Source organism: Capra hircus, chromosome 18, assembly GCF_001704415.2.
Source record: "Capra hircus breed San Clemente chromosome 18, ASM170441v1, whole genome shotgun sequence".
NCBI classification, from domain to species: Eukaryota; Metazoa; Chordata; class Mammalia; order Artiodactyla; family Bovidae; genus Capra; species Capra hircus.
Window position 1 is genome coordinate 9,716,168 of NC_030825.1, and position 18,786 is coordinate 9,734,953.

Below are 18,786 nucleotides of genomic sequence, written 5' to 3' on the forward strand. Positions count from 1 at the left end.
GGCCACAGCCAGAGGCTCCCCAGGACTACCCTTGCTTGCTCTGCTGGGCCCTCGGCTCTGCAGCCACAAGGGTCTGGAACGCGTGCCCTCGACCACCTCCTCCCCCGCCTCTGTTCCTGCCATTCCCTGAGAGACAGTTAAATGCAGCGCTTACAGGCAGACCCAGAGGCCAGCTCCTCTGCAGTCTTACCTCCCTCATGCAGCACCGAACCTTCCTGAGCCCCAGTTTCTTCACCTGGAGTGCAGAGTAATAACGGTTGTTCTTGTTCAGTCTCTCAAGTCACGTCTGACTCTTTGCAGCCCCACAGACAGCAGCACGCCAGGCTTCCCAGCCCTTCACTGTCTTCCGGAGCTTGCTCAAACTCATGTCCATCGAGTCGGTGATGCCATCCAACCATCTCATCCTCTGTTGCCCCCTTCCTTGTCTTGCCTTCAATCTTTCCCAGCATCAGGGTCTTTTCCAGTGAGTCAGCTCTTTGCGTCAGGTGGCCAAGGTGTTGGAGCTTCAGCATCAGTCCTTCCAGTGAATGTTCAGGGTTGATTTCCTTTAGGATGGACTTGTGATAATGGTGATAACGCTATCTGCCTTCTAAGGTCTTTAGAGCAGCTCCGATCGTGAGTGTTCCGGCCCCGCCCTCATTGCCTTCTGAATCCTGAGGGTCGAGTGTACTGAGGGGCAAGGTGACATCATTGCTTGGAGGTACCCAGGGCAGCCTGGCACATAGTAGGTGTTCAGATAAGGTTGCCTCTTTCCCTTCCTCATCTCTGGCCTTCAGTGACCTCCTCTTGGTTTGAACCCCAGTGACATTGCCTGTCTACCAAGGTCATCTGCAATGTCTCTGCCCGCTCTGTGCATCTCCTCCGTGACCCGCATCCACGGCCACTCCCCTGACGACGGGGACCATCCTCGCACACGGGGTGTCACCCCCACCCTGACCTCAGGCTCTCTGTCCCCAGTCACTCAGAGCTGGTGGCAGGTCTTCTTGTTGAGGTGGGCGCTGGTGGGAGTAGCCAGGCCTTCCACTGTTGAAACCCCTTGAGGCTGACGGAACACTGGGGTTCCCCTCTTTTGCAGCATCAGCCTCCGGGAGTTGAAGACCATCTTGCCCCTGGTCAACTTCAAAGTGAGCAGTGCCAAGTTCCTGAAAGATAAGTTCCTGGTAAGTTTCGCGGCTCAGCCTGGCGATTTTGTGAACCGGGGTTATGCGTGCCTCCACGAAGCCACCGCGCGCCTTGAAGCGCTGTTGCATGCGTGCTCAGGCAAGCCCTCCGCCTCCAGACTCGGCCGTCTTAGTCCCGACCGAGGCATCGTGTGAGGATCTTAGGCCCGCGTTCTCCATCCCGACAGAGGATGTCATCCAGGAAGACCATGTTTACCGAGCTGCTTGGCTCAGGATTTTTCCATCAGTCTAACTTTCCCTTTCCCTCACCAACCCACAGCCTGTTTTTCTTTTAATAATATGAACACATGTGTTTCATTTGGAAAGTATTATGAACGATTCCTTATGTAGGTTGCCAGGGAGGTGGCATTTTGTATGCAAGCCCTGACAGTGGAGCTGTTGGAGTTGGCTCTTCTCTGCCCTTCCCCCCGCTTCCCAGCCCACCCTCCACCCACCCACCCTTCCTTCCATCCCTCCTTCCGCCATCATTTCACTTCTGCTCCTGTGTAGCTAAGCTGTTGGTAGATCTGGGGCAGGTTGTTCCATGAGTGAGGGGATAGTGTAGGTCGGGTGGGGCTCTTCTGAAGGGTGTAGGGTGGAGATGACCCTGGGCATCCTTTCTGGCCTTCACAGAGGTCCGGACTCTTGTCAAGGACCCCAGCAGGACTCCATCCCAATAGTCCCACTTGGAGGCTCTCGGGACCGTGCCGCAGGATTCCTCAGCTTCGAAAAGCTCATTCATTTTGTACCCATGAGTTCCCAGAAGAGTTAACCCATTTTATGGCGTATCTGGCCATCTTTTGGCCCACCCCCATCATTTCAACTCGTCCAAGACAGCAAAACCAGAGAAGGGTGGGGATTGAGAGAAGAGAGATGGGAGAAGCATTTACCACTGGCCACCCCGTAATTGGGATTTTGTCCCTTATCATGCCTTAACCAAGCAGGTGCTACGTGAATGTTACCTGGTTTGGTTTCAGGGAAGTCCTAGCGGGGTAGTGGCGGTTCTCCCATTTTACAGAGGAGGAAGCTGGGAGTTTGATGGAGCTAAGCGAATTGGGACAAAGTGAAGCGAAAGTTGCTCAGTCGTGTCCAACTGCTTGTGACCCCATGGACTATACAGTCCTTGGGATTCTCTAGACCAGAATACTGGTGCGGGTAGCCTTTCCCTTCTCCAGGGGATCTTCCCAACCCAGGGATTGAACCCAGGTCTCCCACATTGCTGGTGGATTCTTTATCAGCTGAGCCATGATGGAAGCCCAAGAATACTGGAATAAGTAGCCTATTCCTTCTCCAGCAGATCTTCCCGACCCAGGAATTGAACCAGGGTGTCCTGCATTGCAGGCAGATTCTTTACCAACTGAGCTTCCGGGGAAGCCATGAAGCAATTCAGGGGACAAGCCTTGACTGGAGTTGAGCTCTATTAACTCTAAAGGCTCGGTACTTTTTCTTAAAGTACAGTGAAAGTCACTCAGTCATGTCCGACTCTTTGCGACCCCATGGACTGTAGTCTGCCAGGCTCCTCTGTCCATGGAATTCTCCAGGCAAGAATGCTGGAGTGGGTTGCTGTTCCCTTCTCCAGGGGGTCTTTCCTGCCCAGGGGTCAAACCTGGGTCTCTTGCATTGCAGGCAGATTCTTTACCAGCTGAGCCACCTGGGAAGCTGTGCTTTAAAAATGACCTGTGTGTACATACCCTATAAGTACGTCTAGATTTGAAAGTGTCTCCTGCCCCAAAAGGAGGGGTTCCGCATTATGCCTGTTGGAATTCTGGCTGAGACCCTTCCCTTTCGGGGAGTTGAAGGATCTTACCTGGGGTCCCTGGTGGGTATGTTCTCCAAGCAGAGAGGTTGGGTTCAGAGGAATGCAAGTTTGCTTTCAGCCAGTGTTGTAGCACAGCTGGCTATTTCTGTGAACAGGGAGGAGGCATTCTTGTGGCAGACACAAAAAATTGTGTGGTCATTTTTTTTTTTAAATTTTTACAGGAAATAGGCGCGCACAAAGATGAACTCAGCTTTGAACAGTTCCATCTCTTCTATAAAAAACTTATGTTTGAACAGCAAAAATCGGTAAGATGATTCTTTTCTTCCCCATTCATTTTTTGGAAGGTTTTGATAGTCTTGTTTGACCTTACTTTTTAAAATTGAAGTCTAGTGATGTATAATGTTTTATAAATTACAGGTACACACTTTTTAAAGGTTATACTGCATTTACAGTTATTTAGATTCCACGTGTGAACGATGTCATACAGTGTTTGTCTTTCTCTGACTTATTTTACTTACCATGATACTCTCTAAGTTCATCCATGTTGGATATGGCCGTATTTCAAAGGAATTATGCAATGTAGTAGTATTCCTGTGTGTGTGTGTGTGTGTGTGTGACATCTTTATCCGTACATCAGCTGATGGACTTTTACATTGCTTCTGTATCTTGCCAGTTATTAATAATGCTGCTGTGAACTTTGGGTTCCCGCACCTCTCTTAATTAGCGCGGTTGCTCCTTCTGGATATATATACCCAGGAGTGGCTGTGCTGGGTCATATGGTGGCTCTGTGGTTAGTTTTTTGAGAAACCTCCACAGTGGCTGCATCGGCTTATATTCCCACCGACAGTATCTGAGGGGTTCCTCTTCTCCACGTCCTCGCCAGCGTTTGTTACTCATGTTCTCTTTGATGATGGCCATTCTGACAAGTTTGAGGTGGCACCTCATTGTGCTTTTGCTTGACATTTCCCTGATGATTTGTGATGGGGAGCTTCTTTTCTTGTGCCTGTCGGCCATCTTTACGGGTAAGACGATTCCTAAGCAAACCATCAAACGATGCTTCTGTTTCCGCTGGGTTTCAAAGTCTGGCCTGTTCCTAAGAGACCCATGAGAAGCGTTCGGTCTCCCTTCTCGTCCAGGAAGTATACAGTGGGAGTGACAGTGATGTCCTATTTTCATCTGTTAGATGGGCAAAGGTCTCGAATAGGACAGAGCTGAGGGGACAGGGTGGGGAAATGACTGTCTCCTACCTTCTTGGTGGGAATGTGAGTGCCTGTCGGTCTGATTGGAATTTAGTCTGAGACTATTAAAGTAAAAAGGTTCAGCTAACTCTACTGTGTCAACTTGTTCTGGAAGGAAATTTACCAAAGTATTAATAGTTAGCTACCTCTGGGTGGAGGGATTATGTGTGTGTGTGTTGTTCTCTCTACAGCTTTGTTCCTATAATGAGAATGGTTTTCGATTACGATAATATGCTATTTTAAAATTAGGACGTGCATGCATTTTGACCTGACAGTGGCATCTGGGGGCTCTGTTTTAGAGAAATGAAAGCACTGAGGCCTAGGAATGTATTACCAGGCTGCTTATTGCAGCATTGCTTATGCTGGCCAAATACCTGGGAGCCGTCTGAATGCCTCTCAGGAGAGTGATAGCGGGTAAGTTATGGTCCAGCCATACTATGGGACACCGCAGCTGATTAAGAAGCCTGAGTTCATTGGGTTTCTGTCCTTCTGGAGGGCTGTTGATGGTATTTTGTGAGGAAAACCAGCAGCAGAAAGGAGGAGCTAGGTCTGACTTTTTGGTAACAAACAGTAATCCTCCTGTATACGTTTGCATGTGTTTTTATGAACAAGGAGGAGAGTGCACACACCTCACATTTAATGTTGATTTTCTGCATGTCCTGGAGGGATTTGGGAAGATGTACTGGCGAGATAATTAAATTTTTCTTTGCATCCCTCAGTTTTCTTCAGCTTGTTCTAAGTAACATGCTACTTTTGCAATGAAAAAAAAAATGTCCCATTAAAGCGTAAGGCATAAAAAGGGAGGCGCTGGGTGCCGTGCATGGAGCGCTGTGCCTGCTGGTGCCGCTGCTGTTGGGACAGGGCTCTGCAGGCGGCCGAGGTGGGTCCGGAGCAGAGAATGGGTAGGACTCTGTGTGATCTTGGGCCAGCCACTGACCCCTCCCGGCCTCCGTCTTCCCATCCGTGCAGTGGGGGTGACGAGTCTTACCCTGCCGGGCTCTGGGGAAGACTGAACGAGGGTTTGGAGGTCAGGAGTGCAGACGTTTTAAAGCGATGAGCACGAGAGACAGTTTTCAGTCGCCTTCTTCCTTCAGACTGGCCGCAGGGCCACACCTCTTGATAGGTGACCACTGGCTGTGGGACTTCGGACGCATCCGAGGCAGAGAAATGGGAGGAGCATTTCTTGTCTGCCTAGATTGGGGAAAAATACATGGTTGTATGGAGTAAAAGACTGAGTTGCAGTGTTCACGTTTTTACCCAGGTAATAATTAGTGCTTGGTTTGCCAAGTGGAGTAGAAAGAAATGGTAGGCTTTGGGAGTGGAAAGAGTTAAATTCCAGCCCCCAGCTGGTTTGGGGGAACGCCGTCTTGCTCCATCACTCAACCTCCTCTATAAAATGAAAGTATTAAATCAGGTCGTCGGTTATACAGCTTTTTAAACTGTCCAACCCCCTCTTCTTTTTTGTGTGGAACCTTAACTAAGACAATTCTGCTGCCCAAAAGCTGATCGAAACACTTTTTAGATTTAAATCTTCAACTTTCATTTAGAATCAGTTCTTGAGAGCAATGAAAATGTTGTGATAATAGTGTATAAACGAAGTCCAGAATAATGACAGTTGCTGTCTTAGGCGGTTGACGAGGACTGAGAAAAAATTGATTCACTCAAGATAAGCAGTTGCAAAAAAACCAGTGCTTATCATTTGCCGTGACATTTCAAGCTGCTGTCTCATCAGATGGAGGGCAGGCGACGCTTAGGAATACGTTTTGCATAAAAGCTGTCATACCTGCTAGTACAGGTTACCCACTGATAGTCTCCACCATGATCAAATTCCGCACAAGAGAACTTTTCACTGTGGTTCTTTTTAAAGCGAATGTTTGTATGTTTGAGAGGGAGAAGGGAGAGAGAAATTTAAGTCAAATTTCTGCATAGTCCATGAGTCCTAGATGGCCAGTTTTTTGGGGGAAATGTCTGTACCTATCAGAGGTTACCCCTGGTGGCCAGAATACCACGTTCAGCTGGCATTCGGTTGGTACTTAGCCTAGTGGTTTAAATGTTTTTTCCATCCCAGTACTAACCAGGCCCGACTCTGCTTAGCTTCTGAGATCAGATGCAGTCAGGGGTGTTCAGGGTGGTATGGCCATAAACTAAATGTTTTTTAAATGAATTGCCTGTATTTAAAACTTGGAAGATTTCTCAGTCAGGGGTGTTCAGGGTGGTATGGCCATAAACTAAATGTTTTTAAATGAATTGCCTGTATTTAAAACTTGGAAGGTTTCTCATTAAGATCCAGATTTTTTGCTTCTCTTGGGAAAAAAATATCACATTCTGGCTATATTTGGCGACCTGTGAGTGGAGGGAAGAATGCTTTCTGGTTTGTCCCAGCCCTGCCCCCTACCCCGATGCAGCCCTCTTTACTGATTTAGGGCCCAGGGTCACCTCCCTGGTACCTAAGACTTTTTGGGCCAACAGCCTCTTCTCTCTCTCATTGGCAGGTATAGCTGTCCCGTCTGGCCACTGCGTGTTTCAATTCAGTGACTTGGCATTTGATTAACAAAGCCCCAGGCTCTATAGATAGTTACTGGTCCACTTGAGAAGCCTCTCTGCTCTTGTGTATGTAAATGCCTCTCCCCCAGCTGTCAGCGGACTGTGGCTCAGCTGGTAAAGAATCCGCCTGCAGTGTGGGAGACCTGGGTTCCATCCCTGGGTTGGGATGATCCCCTGGGGAAGGGAAAGGCTGACCACTCCAGTATTCTGGCCTGGATATGGTCCACGGGGTTGCAAAGATTTCACTTTCACTTTCCAGCCGATGGCATACCATTTACTTCCCGAGTGCCTCACTGGAATCTCAGGGCAGAGAAAAGCGTTACCTTGGTGCTCTTAGGAGTTCAGCTGGTTTTCTTGGGCTCCTTGGGGTGATAGAGCTGTTCATGATGGTTGGTGATCCCCAGACTTAAGTCCAGGGAGTGGAGTCCTGCTTATCAGTAGCTATAGGTTTCCAGCGTGAAGTTGCCAGTTCCTCCTCCTGTCTAACTACCAGCTTACATTGCCGCACTCAAGCCTCAAAGCTTCCAAAAGTTTGGCAGCAGAAGGAGGATAAGAACTTAAAATTTCACGTATGTCCACCCTTGGGAGAGGGGTATATCTCCGACTAGGTTGTAATAATGGTGTTACGAATAAAAGATCACAACTAACATTTGCTAAGTGTAAACTCTATGTCGGGCACTGTGCTATGTCTTACATGCATTTAATTCTCCTCAAGACCCTGTAGGGTAGGAACTCTTACTATCCTCATTTTATGGACTGAAGATGCTGACACTTGGCCACTTGTTGGAGGTCAGGTGGCTGCTGCCGAGCTAGAGCTTCAGTTCTCCTTTGCTCAGCTTCGCTGCCCACCCACGGAGACTTCTTTTTATTTTTTATTATTTTAAAAATACTTATTGTTTATTTAGCTTTGCTGGGTCTTAGTTGCGACATGCAGGATCTAGTTCCCTGACCAGGGATGGAACCTGGGCCCCCTGCAGTGGAGTCTTAGCCTCTGGACCACCAGTGGTCCCCGTTGGGGAGTGTGTGTGTTAGTTGTTCAGTCGTGTCCAGCTCTTTATGACCCCATGGACGGTAGCCTGCCAGGCTCCTCTGTCCATGGGATTCTCCAGGCAAGAGTACTGGAGTGGGCTGCCATGCCCTCCTCCAGGGGATCTTCCCGACCCAACCCAGAGATGGAATTCGGGTTACTGCAGGCAGATTCTTTGCCATTTGAACCACTGGGGAAGTCCCTCCCATTGATGCTTTTTAATTCTTTAAACCTTTGTGTTAAGGGAAATCTCAGACCCAGACGGGCGGAGATAATAGTGTAGCAAACCCCTTTGCTTTCCGTCTGCTTCTGCCTTTGCTTTCTGTCTGGTCCCTGCTCTGTACCCCAGGGCCTGGTTCCTACAAACGTGTTCTGCCTCTGTGCACAGGCTTCTGGGGGTTCAGAAAGTGGGGTGATGTGAGACTGCAGGCAGAGGGGCCGGGAAGCTGGGGTGTGTCTCCCGGTCTTTCCTGGTCTGGAGTCACCTCTGAAGCAGAGGTGCCCCCTCCTTCATCCTGGCCCCCCGCATGGCTGGAATGGAGTGGAGCCTTTTCTCCGCTTTTGCGTGGTGAGGAAGGGGCTGGCTTTAAGTAAGGACCACGTGGAGTGGAAACACTGGGGGGAGTCACAGGTGGCCTTCCTCTACATGTGGGGAATTCGGTCTCGGGGTTTGGGTTTGAGAGGATCTGGCCTTATGCCCCATTTGACCCAGTGATGTAAGGGCCGAATGAGTCCAGATGGCAAACAGCATGCCCTGCCTAAAATCCTCCCTCCTTAAAAAAAATAAATAGCCATGCTGTAAATCAGGGGTTCCCCAGCCTCTGGGGTCTAATGCCTGATGATCTGAGGCGGAGCTGGTACAATAGTGATAGGAGTGCCCAATGAATGTGCTGTGCTTGAATCATCCCGAAACTGTCCCTCCTCCCCAGTCCTTGGAAGAATTGTCTTTCACAAAACCGCCCCCTGGTGCCTAAAAGGTTGGGGCTGTAAATGACATGTGCGTGAAAGGAAGTCCTTCTGAGTCTTTCTAAAAGAGTGACTCCTAACCCTTTTTGGTGACCTGCTTCTTTGAGATGCTGATTAAAGCTACGGACCATCTTTCCAGGAAAAGGGAAAAAAAAAAAAGTACATGCACAGACTTCTGCAGACCTCCTGAGGCTTCCCAGGGGCCAGTGGCTACCTTTCTAGAACACTGATTTTCCACATGTCGTCCTGGAGTGCAGGCTGTTTGGCAAGACGACTGGGGCATTGAGGGCAGGAGCTGTTTTAGATTGTTAGCGTTTACAATCCGCCAGGCGCTGCATCTGTGTCCTGAATTACTCCAATGCTGATCCAGTCACAGCGACATTAGAGGCTGTTCCAGTCATACAGCCTAACTGGAAGTGGACGTGGTGTGGGTGTGCACGTGTGTATGTGGCGTGTGGGTGTTTGTGCATCCATGCCCTTGTGTGTGTAAGACACCTGGCCAGGGAGCTGGTGTGGTGGCGGCTGGGGGAGGGGGTATCCCCGCTCCTCCTTGGTGGAGGAGCTCACCGCCCTTCTTCAACAGCTGCAGTACGAGCAGGCCATGAAGCCTTGGACTAGAGCTCTTGATATTTTTCTTTCTCTTGAATTCAAGGATGAGAAATGAGCCCATTGAAATATTAAGGATTTGAAATGTAGCTGTGAGGGTGCAGAAAGGAGTGTGTATTTTCTGCTGGGCGTGCCAGTGAGGACAGCTGTTTAGAGAGGACTCTGGTGAATCTGGGAGAAGGCAATGGCACCCCACTCCAGTACTCTTGCCTGGAAAATCCCATGGACTGAGGAGCCTGGTGGGTTGCAGTCCATGGAGTCGCCAAGAGTTGGACACGACTGAGTGACTTCACTTTCACTTTTCACTTTCATGCATTGGGGAAGGAAATGGCAACCCACTCCAGTGTTCTTGCCTGGAGAATCCCAGGGACGGGGGAGCCTGGTGGGCTGCCGTCTATGTGGTTACAGAGTCGGACATGACTGAAGCAACTTAGCAGCAGCAGCAGCAGCTGGTGAATCTGTGAAAGGTGATGTGCACACCCTGTGTCCAGGTGCTTTCCCACCTAGGAATCCACCCCACGGAAATGCTGGCACAAGTGGGTGAAGACAGATATGTGGGAACATTCTGTGTAATACTGGATCGATTAGCAGAATATAGGAGGACAGACATGGAATACGGTGTCGGTTTTCAAAGTAGTGAGGCAGGGCGATTTGAAGTTGCTAAATAATAGCTAAAGCGTAAAACAACAGCAAAAAAGCTGGAAGACATAGATGTAACATAAGATGATAAGATATAACTAATTAAATATCCATAAAATGAACTCAAGGAGGAGAACTGCCAAATTATTATGAGTGATTGCTTCTCAGGAATCAGGCTGTGAAAGAGGCGAGGAAGACTTCCACCTTTTGTGTCAAGATGTAAATATTTGAATATTTACAAGTCACATAAATGACCATGGTGATTTTTTAACAAAAACTCTGTTTATTTTCGTTGTCTTGACATGTCTAATTTTCTTGTTTTCTGTCTGTGTTCTATTTTCTGTTTCAGATCCTTGACGAATTCAAAAAGGATTCTTCCGTGTTCCTCTTGGGGTGAGGCATCTCTGCTGGGTTGTAGTTCTGGGTGGCTGTGCCAGGCAGTGGTGCCCTTGTGGGTCCTCCCAGCCCGGCCACTTGACCTCCAGGAGGTCACCTCTCTGGCAGGCACTGGTCTCCACAGAGACGGGGTCCCCTTGTTGGGGAACTGACTATCCTGACACTCAGTTCAGTTCAGTTGCTCAGTCGCGTCCGACTCTTTGCGACCCTGTGGACTGCAGCACGCCAGGCTTCCCTGTCCATCACCAGCTCCCGGAGCTTGCTCAAACTCATGTCCATTGAGTCATGGACTCCAATCAATCCAATACCACGAGTAAATGTGCACAGCAGCAGGGCTTGTGGAGGATGGCCTGGAAGGTTCTGTAGAGAAGCCTGCTTGCTTCAGGACGTCCTGGTTAAGCAGGCTGAACCGAATTAAAATGAGTCGAAGCACGTAAAGTGCTTTATGTGGTGCAGGCAAGGCTCATAAAAGTGGTGATGATGTGATGGCTAAAACTTAAGTGCTGCAGGACTTGTGAGGCCCTTTACTGAACTGACTGATTCCCCAAGTGGGAGAGCTGTAGTGTGCTGTGTCTCCCAAGCCTGTCTACCTGGGAGAAAGGTTTACTGTGACATTAACAGCACCTGGAATGTGGTTTGTGGCCTGCTGACCTGGGCCTGCTTTTAGGAACCAGCCCTCATTGATGAAGATGCCCTGGCAACTGTTCCTCTGTTGAGTTCTAAACCAGAAACCTGAAAACTCCGAAGTATTCATTCATCTAAATGACTCTGATTTGTTTGCAGTGTTTTACTGAAAAGATTAGTGTTGGACCATGAGGCTGTTAAGAAAGAAGGTTAGAAATACACTCAGAGACAGTAGATTTTGGACCCTGAGTGTTCAGTAAAGGGAGAAAACTTAAAGCATGTTTCATCTCCTGTATTAAAAAAAAAAACAAAACACCCTCCCACCCCCACTGCAGATGCGCAGGGAAAAGTATGCGTTTCCCTGGAGAGCCCTGTTTTACAGGACATACCTTGTGTAGCCCTCTCGGTTGCTTGGACCAGCGAGGTTCTTGGTCCAGTTGAGCACCCTCTCCCGGAGGCCAGCAGGCTGCTGGCCAAGGAGGAATCTCCCTTTTCTCAGGCAGAAGATTCTCCCAGCAGAGGCCCTCTACTCACTCCCTGGCCCTGGTCTCGCATATTCCAGCGGGTTCTCCCTGCCTGCCCAGAGTCGGGGCTTCATCCAGGCCCCTCTCCTGCCTCAGAGCAGGCTCTGGGGTCAGTTCTTCAGCGTTGCCACCCCCTAAATGCACCCCACAGCCAGCCCCACCCTGGCCTCTGCTGTCCTGCCTGCGTTGCCTGCCCCTGCGGGACCAGCTGGGAGCAGCTGGGTGTGGATTCCGGGGCCTGATTCTCCTGGGTTCTGGTGTCAGGACCCTCTTTGCACCCTTCTGGGTCAGGGGTGTCCTCTGGGTGACTTTGTCTTCCCGTCGGCCAGCCCACACCTGACCCCGTGGGGCGGCGGTGGGGGGCTCGGCTGGGTGCCCAGGCGCCCAGGTGTCTCCTGGCGGGGACCGCCTCCTGACTGCTGGCTGCCCTCCTCTAAACATCATCTCTTTCCCCGAGGGCAGCAACACCGACCGGCCGGACGCCTCTGCTGTCCACTTGCATGACTTCCAGCGGTTTCTCTTGCATGAACAGCAGGTGAGGGGATAGCAGGGCGGGGGCACTGGGTGGGCGGGGGGCGCTGTACCCGCAGTTTGTCACCTTGTCGGCACCTGCCGTCAGGAAACGAATCGTCTCCCTGCCCAGCGGCGCCTGGGGGCTGAGACTCTGGAATGAGGCTGGCGTCGCAGCAGCCCCTTCCCCGGGCGCAGATGGAGGAGGGGGCGATGGGGACCCTGCAGGGTGGGCGGGGCCCTCACCTGCTGGCCTCTGCTCCCTCACTCCGGCTCGTCTAGGGGGGCCCTTCCCCTGGCTCTGGGAGGATGGGACTCAGGTGGACGAGCCTGCGGGTCCCCTGAGGGATAAGGCAGCATGCTGTCCTCAAACAGGTGACCCGTGGGTGTCTCTTGGGGTGTTTGCGTGTGGGCCCCGAGCTGGGGGCTGAGTAGGAATTCATGTCTGGCAGTGGTTTTTTATGGGGCCGTCCGGGCAGGAGCTGCAGACTCAGGTCGGGGCTCCTGGCATCTAGTGGGGGGAGCCCAGTGCTGTTGCGAGGCGACCACACCCCACCTCTGCCCCATTCCCGAAGCAAGGAGCTCCCCAGCCCCGCGTGTCAGGAGTGCCTCAGTGGAGACGCCGAGCTAGAGTGAGAGAAGCCTGCCATCCTGTCACGGGCTCTGTGACCCTGGGCAGGTGGTTCGACCTGTCTGTGCCCCGCTTTCCTCCTCTTTGAATGGGGATGAGAGCCCTGCCTCTCAGAATTATGGGGTTCGGAGAAGATGGTGTTGATCTTTGTATGTCTGGGTATGTGTGTACATATATAGTCACATTGACTATTCAAAAATTTTATTTCTAATCACTGGAATTTCACGTACTTTTATTCTCTTCAGTTGTTTTTAAAGATTTTAAAAGCCTTTATTGAATTTTTACAATACTGCGACTGTTTTGGATTTTGTATTTTTTGGCCCTGAGGCACGTGGGATCTTAACTCCCTGACCAGGGATTGGACCCTCACCCTGTGTGTTGGAAGGCAAAGTCCTAACCACTGGACTGCCAGGGACGTCCCTTGTTGTTGTTTTTTAAATAGACTTTTTAAGGGCAGCTTTAGATTCATAATGATGTTCAGCTTATTTGCTTTAAAAAATACTTTGTATTGTACAGCATCTCAAACATACACAAAAGTAGACAGGCTGGTCTCATAAACTACCGTGGACCCGTCACTCAGATTACAGGATTATGAACATTTTGCCACTTCCATTTCATCCCTCTTCCGTCCCCACACCCACGTGTCTCCCTTCCCTTCCCTCCTTCTTCATTTCTTTGCTGGCAAATTCTAATGGAAACCCCAGACTCTGTATCATTCCCTCCGTAAATACTCCAGTATGTCTCTCTTGTGAAATGGAGCTTTTTTTTTTTAAAAAACAAAACAGGACAGTAACACTCCTGTTAACCCTTTCGCAGCCAGCACTAACTTCTCAGTGTCAGCACCCGTCTGGTGTTCAGATGCCGTTGCTTGTAGGGACGCTGATGAACGGAGACACTCGGACGAGGCCGGCCGCAGGAAGGTCCAGGCGGAGCGGGTAGCGGCAGTGCCTTGTGATGAATGGTGATCAGGGTGCTGGGGTGCGTGGGAGTGACCAAGAGAAGTCCACCCACCTGGGGCTGTGACCGAGGGCAGGTGAAATGAGGGCATAGATGAAGTCTCTTGGGCCCAATTACATGTAAGGTGCTGAGCTGCCCAGAGATCGAAGCAGAGAGAGAGGCTCCCATCTGTCTGCTTTTCCTCCGTGCTCTCCCTTGCGCTGAATTACTCCCTGAATTTGTAGGGAGATGTTGGAGTTAAATGGTTAAACTCCTGGGGGCAACTCACCATGTATCCTGGATCACCGTGTGCAGGGTAATGATATTCCTGGGAGAGTCGCATGCCTTCCCCACACTGGCCCCGTCACTGGGCTGCCCTCAGAGGTCAGGGTCATGGGCCGGCAGCAAAGTTCAGGGAGTTAGGATCCCACATCTGGGAGCTAGGACACAGACAGCCTGCATGCATCCATGTGAGTGTGTGGGCAGGAACAAGGGGTGAAGCCAGGGGTGGGGCCCGGGCTGTCAGCCTGGTGGACCCTGAATGTCTCAGCCCCCGGCGCTCTGTGGGATGCTGAACGGGTGACCTAGGGCCCGGAGGCTCATATGTGATGTGAAATAATCGCTGTAGCACTTGGTGTACGAGTTAACACAGATTTTTTTAGAAACCACTTTGGGCAAAACGCAGTTAATATGAAAACTTTGAAAACAGCCTTCTGTACTTTTAATAATTGCTCTCCTAGGAACTCATCCTAAAGAAACGACAGCAGCATTGTTTTTTTTTTTTTGGAGTTAAGGTGTATTTAATACAATCAGAAATATTTCAAGTATAATTTACATGAAACATAACTTGGAAAATATAAGTGCTATGATGCATATATTTTAAAAAGCTTTATGTAAACCTCATGTCAGGAAATGCCCATTAGTTACTGAAGATAGAGAGCAAAGAGATTATATACAAAAGTATTTTGAGGGACTATCTTATGCTTCACTAAAACAAAGGTTCAGGTTGTTTGAAGTAATTAGGTAAGAACAGATAGGAAATCTACAGAAAAAGAAAGCAATCAGAATGATATCCACCAGATAAGATTTTGAATATTCCTTTGCTCTGAATTGTTTGCCAGTTGAAATCATTTTCTAGATCACTCCAGTTTCCACGGTGAGACTTGTTTACGTTCGTTATCAAAATTAACGATGACATTTATTATTTTGGTTTCACTCTCCTCTTGGCATTTTTACATTTCTTCCGACAGTCCATTATGCAAGTTGTTTGTTCTGATCTCCCAAGAATTCCTGCTGATGTTACTTCCCACCCCTCTCCAGAATAAGTCGGAACCCTGAAGTCTCTCATCATTCTTATAGAAAAAGGAAAATCTAGTAGTCTCTTTCTCAGGTAATGATACTTCTTCAGGGCTGTGCTTTTTGTCATCTGTTTCTTTAGTAACATCTTCCTCTTCTGATGGAGAAGGAAATGGCAACCCACTCCAGTATTCTTGCCTGGAGAATCCCATGGACAGAAGAGCCTGGTAGGCTACAGTCCATGGGGTCGCAAAGAGTCGGACACACTTCACTTCACTTCACTTCCTCTTCTGAACTGCTGTCTTGGAAACTAGGGTCTCCCTGCCAGGCCATCTTCCCAGGTTTTACTGCTTCAGCTCTATAGGTCTCTCCCTTTTCATCTTTGGCGTCAGACTCAAAAATGGAAAATGTGAACCCGCCGGTTTGTTCACCCCAAATCATCAGAGCTGTAGGGCCCCAGACTACCTCAGCTTTCTCTCCATCAGAGTCCACATTCCAAGGTGTCTCGTCTTCCTTTTCACGGGTATCTTTTACAGTCTGGAATATTTGTTTTAAATCCATAGCAATGTTATAATCCTATCACTTCATGGCAAATAGATGGGGAAACAATGGGAACAGTGACAGACTTTATTTTTGGGGTTCCAAAATCAGTGCAGATGGTGACTGCAGCCATGGAATTAAAAGACGCTTGCTCCTTGGAAGAAAAGCTATGACCAACCTAGACAACATATTAAAAAGCAGAGACATTACTTTACCAACAAAGGTCCATCTAGTCAAAGCTGTGGTTTTTCCATTAGTCATGTATGGATGTGAGAGTTGGACTATAAAGAAAGCTGAGCACCGAAGAATTGATGCTTTTGAACTGTGGTGTTGGAGGAGACTCTTGAGAGTCCGTTGGAGTGCAAGGAGATCCAACCAGTTCATCCTAAAGGAAGTCAGTCCTGAATATTCACTGGAAGGACTGATGCTGAACCTGAAACTCCGGTATTTCGGCCACCTGAGGCAAAGAACTGACTCATTTGAAAAGACCCTGATGCTGGGAAAGATTGAAGGCGAGAGGAAAAGGAGACGACAGAGGATGAGATGGCTGGATTGTGTCACCGACGTGATGGACATGAGTTTGAGCAAGCTCCGGGAGTTGGTGATGGACAGGGAGGCCTGGTGTGCTGCAGTCCATGGGGTTGCAAAGAGTCAGACACGACTGAGTGACTGAACTGAAAGTTACAATACGTTTCTTTAGACACCTCAGGTAGTTTCTCAGCTTCTTCCCTCTTCTTCTTTTGTTTTGCTTTACTTTCTTTGGGCTTATCATCTTGCCTTCTCTCATAAGCGGCATGGCCATGCCTCATTGAATCATAATGCATGATGTCCTTAAATTTCTTTGCAGCTACTGATCCTTTGCTTGTAGAACTGCTTAAGCTGATCTGCAAAATGCTCTGCACGACATTTAGGGCTTTCAGCTTTTCTGCAGCAAGTTCTTCCTCCTCAGCAGTTTTCTTTTCATGTATTTCTTTCTGTTCCTCTTCATTATCACTTTCTAGAAACTGGGAGTCAGTGCCAAAGCGAGACTGCAAATTCATGAGCTTCTGTCCAGCTCTGCCCTCCAATTGAGGTTTAATTCTGAACCTGTTATTGTCATCTTCGGAACAACATTCCTTATCACCACTGCTGTCAAAGAGCTTCCCAGAGGCTCTACCAGGGACTCTTCTACTAGTTCCTCTCCTGGGTGGCTTGGCTCCTGAGTGGATGTCTCTTCTTTCACTTTCACTATTGGAACCAAAGATGGTGTGCGTCGGCTTGTCCTCTGGATGACTGTCCAGATTTGCCAGAGCATTGTGAACCGACTTCTTTTGGAGTTCTTTGGCTTTCCACCTTGCCTCTAAGGCTGCCAGACGTTTCTGATTATCTTCAGCATGCTTATCCTTAGCACTAACACCTGATGAGCGATTAACAGAAAGTGGGACGTCAGTGTTGCTTCCCTGGGAGTCTCTTCTTGAGAAAACCTCTGGTGGTTTCTCAGGGGCCTTGGAGCTGCACAGATCAGGCCTCTGATCAGAGCCCTCTCCTGACTTTGCAGTGCTGTGGCACAGTCTTCATCAAGGCCTCTGCTGTGAGTCTTAGCACCAAGACTTAAAGATTTCTTATCTTTCAGTGGCAACAGACTAGAAATAGGATTCCTGTTTCTCTTTTCTGAACTGTTAGGGGACACCTGCTTTGTGACCCTTGCTCTCAAAAGAAGCCTGTCTCTTGAGGCTGAATTTGGTTTGAGTCATTTGCCTCCTTTGCATGTTGGAAAGGAGTCTGTTCACTTGATGGGCCATTAGCACACAGGGACCATTTTTCCATGGACATGTTCCTGGGTTCCTCAAGTTTCAAGGAAATTTGATTTTTATTAATATTGTTAGAGGCAACATTCTCTTGCAAGGATTTTTTCATTGATTCCTTTCCATAGAGACAGCCCACTCCTTTGAATGCCTGTAAGTTTGACTCTAAGCTATTTTCCTTTGGTTTCTGTTTTCCACGTGGGTTCTCTTTTCCTTCTAGAAGAGAAGCCGCAGTCTCCTCGGGATGACTACAGTGCTGGCCTCTGCGGAGGTCACCTGGAGTCCTTTGGCTCTTGGAGGCCCTGTCACACTGGGCAGTGGTTTCCTGGCCATTGCCCTCAGTCTTCTCTTTTGGAGCCTCCTGGTTACCACCCTCCAACTCTTCCAAATCAGCCAAAGTCAGATCCACCTGGAGACAGTTTTCCATCAAGGTGTTATACTCCTTACCTCCTTCAGACTCAGTTGATTCTGATCAGCGTCTTCACTGCTACTGGACTCAATCAGAGATTACAACTAAGAGCCTTAACTCTGTGACTGAGGGCTATCTACTTTGTTTTTTCTTTTTTGTACTTTAATACAGTCATCAGAAAGATCATCCTTTTTTTCCTGTTTTTCAAATAAGTGTTCTTGTTCATAGACTTTTCTATCTGTGAAAAGTCTACACAGTTTTTGATCTTACCAGAGCTTTTTTTTCATTGCAATGATTTCATCTGTATCTCCTGAATCAGAGTCACAACGATTTTCCATAACATTATTTTCACTGTTGAGGCAAGAGACATTGTTTCTGAGGCCTAAACCTGTTGAAGTATGACATTTGTGAAAATCACATTTAAAGTCATCCCTTACAACTTCAAAGGGATCATTTTCAGACTCATTGGAGGACCGTGTCGTTTTCCCTAAGTTTTCCTCTCTCACAGTCATTGGTCTTAATTCATCTTCAGGATCAATATCATCATCAGATACGCTGTTTCTGTTTTTGGTAGTTTCTAAACCAGAAGTCTGAAAAAATGCATTTTAAAATTCCTGACGATCGTCATCAGTTGTAGAGGGTGAGTTAGGAGTAATGGAATCATGAGGTGTTTTCCGTGCCAGTTGTTGTATTAAATGCGGACTCTCCGTTACACTACTCGGTTTTGATCTCATGGTTAGAGATGCAGCGGAACCCTCATTCTTCTGCACTTTTGTTGTCTTCTTGGCAGGGCTGTGAAAGGCAGAGAATGCTCCTCGCTGTTTCTTACTCATAGGATCATCCTCTCCTTCCAGTTCCCAAGTGAGGCTGGATACAGGGATAGCATTTGTGAACTCCTCCCCTATCTTCTTTAAGTTGTGGCAGTATTTTGAGGGATCATACTTTGTGATTTTTACGTTTATGTTCATTCTTTACATGAAGGACAGGGAAGACTCTTCCAGATTTACTCACAACCCAGTTTTTGCGCCCTGGTACTTCTGTTCCTGGCACAGTTTTCACATGGAAATCCAGCATCTTCGTCTTTTCTAACAAGCTGGTGTGATGGCGGCATTTTAATAGGTGTGAGGATTTCAGAGAACCCGTCTGAATTTCCATCTGGGGGCTGGTCAGGTGGGCTGCAGTCCAGCCCTGGGAGGG

General features: G+C 48.6%; 1 protein-coding gene and 1 pseudogene across 1 annotated transcript in view; one reads left to right on the forward strand and one right to left on the reverse strand.

Annotated features, from left to right (window-relative positions):
• The window catches only part of PLCG2 (phospholipase C gamma 2), a 157,704-nt gene that overhangs the window by 74,500 nt on the left and 64,418 nt on the right, over positions 1–18,786 (forward strand). Inside the window, exons 6-9 of the mRNA XM_018061765.1 lie at positions 1,076–1,160; positions 3,141–3,224; positions 10,289–10,332; positions 11,946–12,018. Coding sequence (XP_017917254.1) covers positions 1,076–1,160; positions 3,141–3,224; positions 10,289–10,332; positions 11,946–12,018 — 286 coding nt within the window. The remainder of the gene's footprint in view (positions 1–1,075; positions 1,161–3,140; positions 3,225–10,288; positions 10,333–11,945; positions 12,019–18,786) is intronic.
• LOC106503071 lies at positions 14,762–18,744 on the reverse strand (annotated as a pseudogene).